Here is a 1,854-nt window from a genome sequence, read left to right as displayed (position 1 = left end):
TCCTCCATAACCACCGAAATAGGGGGTTCTTCTTTGACGGACTAAATGTTTTTCCTACAATTACAATCGCATGCTTTAAAAAATAGATATTTATTCTTGCAATTAAAAAACCCAAAAGTTTTAAATTTTAATTAGAATTGTTACAGTCACATTAAAAAGTATAAATATAAATATTCAAGTTTACGTCGAAAGTAAACTCTATTTTTCGTTCGAAATCGATAAATTAATTACCAACTAATAATTTTCTTGTTCTTAAAATCAAGTTTTCTAATTTCTAGGCATACTCAAAAGGAATAGTTGTCATTATTAATTTAAACTAAAATTGTTCCTTGCAAAACACTTGGTTACATTTAATATAAATATTCTTTTTATTCGACGAATTAATGTGGGTTAAGCAATTTGCTAATCCTGCAAGCTACGTTATAAAAAGTAAGTAAAGTCAATGGAGAAGCCGGGATAATACATAATATAAGGATATAATATAACAAAATCGTAGATAGCGATGTATTATTACTTTAAAATTGCAAATAAAAAGACATAAAAATTTATATTCGGACTCGTTAAAATTATCAAAAAACAGAAAAAAAAAATTAAATTCAGGATTATTTAAAATTATTACTGAATTTTTTAAAGATCTTGCAAGTATAAACTGTTACCATGTAGATATTATTAAAAATAATAAATTTTGAAAATTCTAGGCATTGTGCATTTGTGAGAAACTCACTTCTGAACCTTTAAGGACTTCTCCATTGACCGGTCTGAAGTAAACGCCATCGTTAATGGCTTCATCTTCGGGGATGGGTTTTAGAAGTAAATTACCCGTTTGAGAACCAATACTACTACTACTATCGATATCGTTACTTAATTTTTCTACACCGTTTCTACCACCGGATTTTTCATCAATAGGACCAAGATAATATAAAACACTAACCGCATTATTTCCATTTCCCTGCACAAGAAGGGCAGTTGTTACAACAACCGTCAACACTGACCACCTCATCTTGTAATAAGAGACTACAAGAAGTAACAAGAAGTTATTCCTTATATATACCTGTCAGTATGCGCCACTCTTCGGCGTTTTTATTCGTTTAACACATCACGAATTCGTTATGTAACCTAAACAAAAAAAGGTGTTTATCTTTTTCTTCGGATGAGCATAGACAGTTGGCAATTTAAAAAAAAAAACTGTCGGACGGATAGTAGACAAACCTAACACTACACGTGTGTTCGTAATCTATTTGATACATATTAGCACATATCAAGGTTTCTAACAGAAACGCAATGAGTTCATTGAATTGGGCACCTGTATAAAGTTAACGTCATCTCTACTAATTGTCAGTGTCTAATGTAAAAACCGTGTTATTTTTGAATCTGTTGAGATTTTCGTTATTCAGTTTATCGATCAGTGGAACAAGTGCGAAAGATATTTTTCGAGGAAATTGAAACAAGAATTATTAACGAAATAGCTCGTGTTACAAATTATGTTTAAAATCAGGTTACTGTACTATGAATATTAAGCAACTATTAAAAAAAAAAAAACAAAAAAAAAAGACTTGTACTTACGAAGCTGTTACCAAGTTTTTTTTGAAATGTAAATGAAGTAATTAATAGAAAATGAATTAATCTTAAAACAATCGTAGTGCTATAAATTAATCTAAAAACAGTGTAACATTTCATAGACAAATATTTGAACCGAATAGTTATCAAATATTGAGTTGGTGTTGCATCTAGAAAATCACAATAAAATTTTTTAAGTATGAAAATATTGATTACCTAGTAGGAGTTTTACGATTATTATTTTTAATATGTAAACATTTAATGTTTTCTTATTTTATATAAAAAATCTTATATTAT

At 28.6% G+C, this 1,854-nt stretch overlaps 1 protein-coding gene across 1 annotated transcript in view; it reads right to left on the bottom strand.

The window, feature by feature from the left end:
• The window catches only part of LOC108736890 (glycine-rich cell wall structural protein-like), a 4,159-nt gene extending 3,159 nt beyond the window's left edge, over positions 1-1,000 (bottom strand). The window contains exon 1 of the mRNA XM_018469497.1: positions 725-1,000. Coding sequence (XP_018324999.1) covers positions 725-1,000 — 276 coding nt within the window. The remainder of the gene's footprint in view (positions 1-724) is intronic.
• Positions 1,001-1,854: the final 854 nt, after the last annotated feature.

The sequence above is a fragment of the Agrilus planipennis genome, unplaced genomic scaffold (genome assembly GCF_000699045.2).
Source record: "Agrilus planipennis isolate EAB-ADULT unplaced genomic scaffold, Apla_2.0 scaffold55, whole genome shotgun sequence".
NCBI classification, from domain to species: Eukaryota; Metazoa; Arthropoda; class Insecta; order Coleoptera; family Buprestidae; genus Agrilus; species Agrilus planipennis.
The sequence above is the reverse complement of the archived record's forward strand: the minus strand, read 5'-3'. Positions and strand labels throughout refer to the sequence as shown.